At 33.6% G+C, this 2,500-nt stretch overlaps 1 protein-coding gene across 2 annotated transcripts in view; it reads left to right on the top strand.

The window, feature by feature from the left end:
• LOC125029999 overlaps positions 1-2,500 on the top strand; it is a 28,862-nt gene that overhangs the window by 22,397 nt on the left and 3,965 nt on the right. For both annotated transcript variants that reach the window (XM_047620209.1, XM_047620208.1), the window contains exon 7: positions 2,255-2,411. In XM_047620209.1, coding sequence (XP_047476165.1) covers positions 2,255-2,411 — 157 coding nt within the window. The remainder of the gene's footprint in view (positions 1-2,254; positions 2,412-2,500) is intronic.

Raw genomic sequence — 2,500 nt, 5'->3', positions numbered from 1 at the left:
GTGTATAGTAAGTCTACTAACATGTGCAGTACTGTTTGACTAGATACCTTCAACCACAATATTGATATCACCCCCATACCCTCTGTCCCCTTGTATGCCTGAACCAATTAAACGTTTGTGTTTTCCTGCCTCTCTTTTCTTGTGAAACATTTTCCTCCTCCCACATCCCACTTTGCCATTTCACTTCAAAAATTCTGCCAGTCTCCTTGGGACTGAATCGACCAGTGTGCAGAGTTTCTATGGGAGATGAGGCCCATACTTCCCCAATCATAATTTTCAACTTCAGATGCAATGTCATATCGGTGTCATGCAGAACCGTTTAATGATTGACCATAAGTTTTCTATGAGCACACACACACATACTAAAGTATTTAACTTCACAATCATGAAGCCAAAGTTGCACTTATTTTGCCATATGGCAAGAAGCACAATCCTGCATGAAAATATCAGCCTTGGTTAGCTCAAATGAGGTGGGTAGATAGTTGCAGGGAAGCTCTAAGTAATTGTTTTGATTCATCTTTTCATTGGCAGGGATAAATACAAGAACTCCATCACCATTATAAGTGAAGCAACCCCATATCATGATGAAAACAGGTTTTTACACATACACACGCACACACGCACACATGCACACGCACACGCACACGCACACGCACACATGCACACGCAAACCCACACGCACACACGCGCACACACATATACATTATATATATATATATATATATATATATATATATATATATAATAATATATAATATATAATATATAATAGATAATAGATAATAGATAATAGATAATATATATATAATAATATATATATATACACACATATATGTATATACATATATATACATATATATATGTATATACATAGATGCATATATGTGTGTATGTATATGTATATATATATTTATATGTCTATATACATATTTATATGTATATATTTCTTTATATATATGTATATAAATATGAATATATACATATATGTATATATATGTGTGTGTGTGTACAGTGACATTTCACAAAAATATAAAAAATTAGCACAGTATTTTTCCCATTCTTTATTAATTTTCCCTGGCGGCAATGGGTTAATATGTGTGTATATACATATTCACATGTATATATGTTTATATGTGTGTGTGTGTGTGTGTGTGTGTGTGTGTGTGTGTGTGTGTGTGTGTGTGTGTGTATATATATATATATATATATATATATATATATATATATATATATATATATGTTTGTGTAAAGGCTTAGAAGTGGAGTTAACCCAATTGCCACGTATGGCAAGAATACAGCTATGCCTAATGTAATACAAGTTTATTTATTGTAATTACACATAGATGGCTCTACAAGTGCTCAGTCACCAAGGAGTTGGTTATTATCACCAGTTTACCCTTTTCCTTGACTTTTAGAAATGGTCTTTTGCATTATATCATTGTCTTGAATATTAATTTTAATAGTAATTTGATAATCATAACATCAATAACAATAATAACAGAATCAACTGTATTAAAAAGAAAAAAATATTTTCCCACCAATTCAAGGAATGGGAAAATCAGGATCAGTCACTAGGGCTACTTATAGACTCCTTGCCGGCTGAGCACGTGGAGCCATCTGTATGTAACAACATTCACAAAAACCTACTGGGGACAGATCATAAATCCAGGGCAAATGGGTTAAGAGTCTTTAATGCAATATCATGCTACCTGCCCTTCCCTTGCACTTGTGTTAAAAGTTTTTGTTTTATGGAGTTTTGAAATATTGCTGTCTGGGATGGCATGTACATGCATACCATGCCCAATGTAAGCCCATTTTAAGTTTAAGTTTTCATTTATTTTTACATATTGTTTTTACACGTAAACCACCAATGAGCCAACTACAAATATAGCCTGTTTCACATGTTTACCCTTCTCTTAGATTTTCAAAAATATTTTCTGGTAACTGGTAACATAATGCTTAAACTTAAATTGATGGCATTAGTAAGAAAAATGTTTCACCCACAAAGTCAAAGGAAAGGTCAAATTAGGTGAGGTAACAAGGTCTACTAATTGCCTTTTTTTTTTGCGAGAGACATCTGTGTGCAGAGACATTTTATAAAACAGTACTACTGTGAACACATTTTCCCGGTTCCAGTGGGTTAAGAAAAAATTAGGTGTTTTAATTTTTTTCAGGTTATTATCTTCAAATTGTTTTTGCTATATAATCTTTGCTTAGGTTTTACTAATTCTTAGCTTTCTTTCATATGAAACAGCAACCAGGAACAACAGAAGCTTATCGTGAGCTCTTCAAAGATCTGATGCAGGCAAAGTTAAAATATCAGCAGACAATGGACTCATTACTAGGAGGCAGCCAAAACTCCCAGATCCATACTGTAGATGGTATTGTTGGACAAAATGGAGAGCCACTGGGTGAGCATTGAATAATTAAATCCTTTAATGTTTTTGGTCTTTAGATGTAGGAAGTTGTGACACTCAGGTGCAGGATGGTAGGTAACGAG

The sequence above is a fragment of the Penaeus chinensis genome, chromosome 10 (assembly GCF_019202785.1).
Source record: "Penaeus chinensis breed Huanghai No. 1 chromosome 10, ASM1920278v2, whole genome shotgun sequence".
Lineage (NCBI taxonomy): Eukaryota > Metazoa > Arthropoda > Malacostraca > Decapoda > Penaeidae > Penaeus > Penaeus chinensis.
Note: the sequence above shows the minus strand (reverse complement) of the source record. Positions and strands in the feature narration are given on the sequence as shown.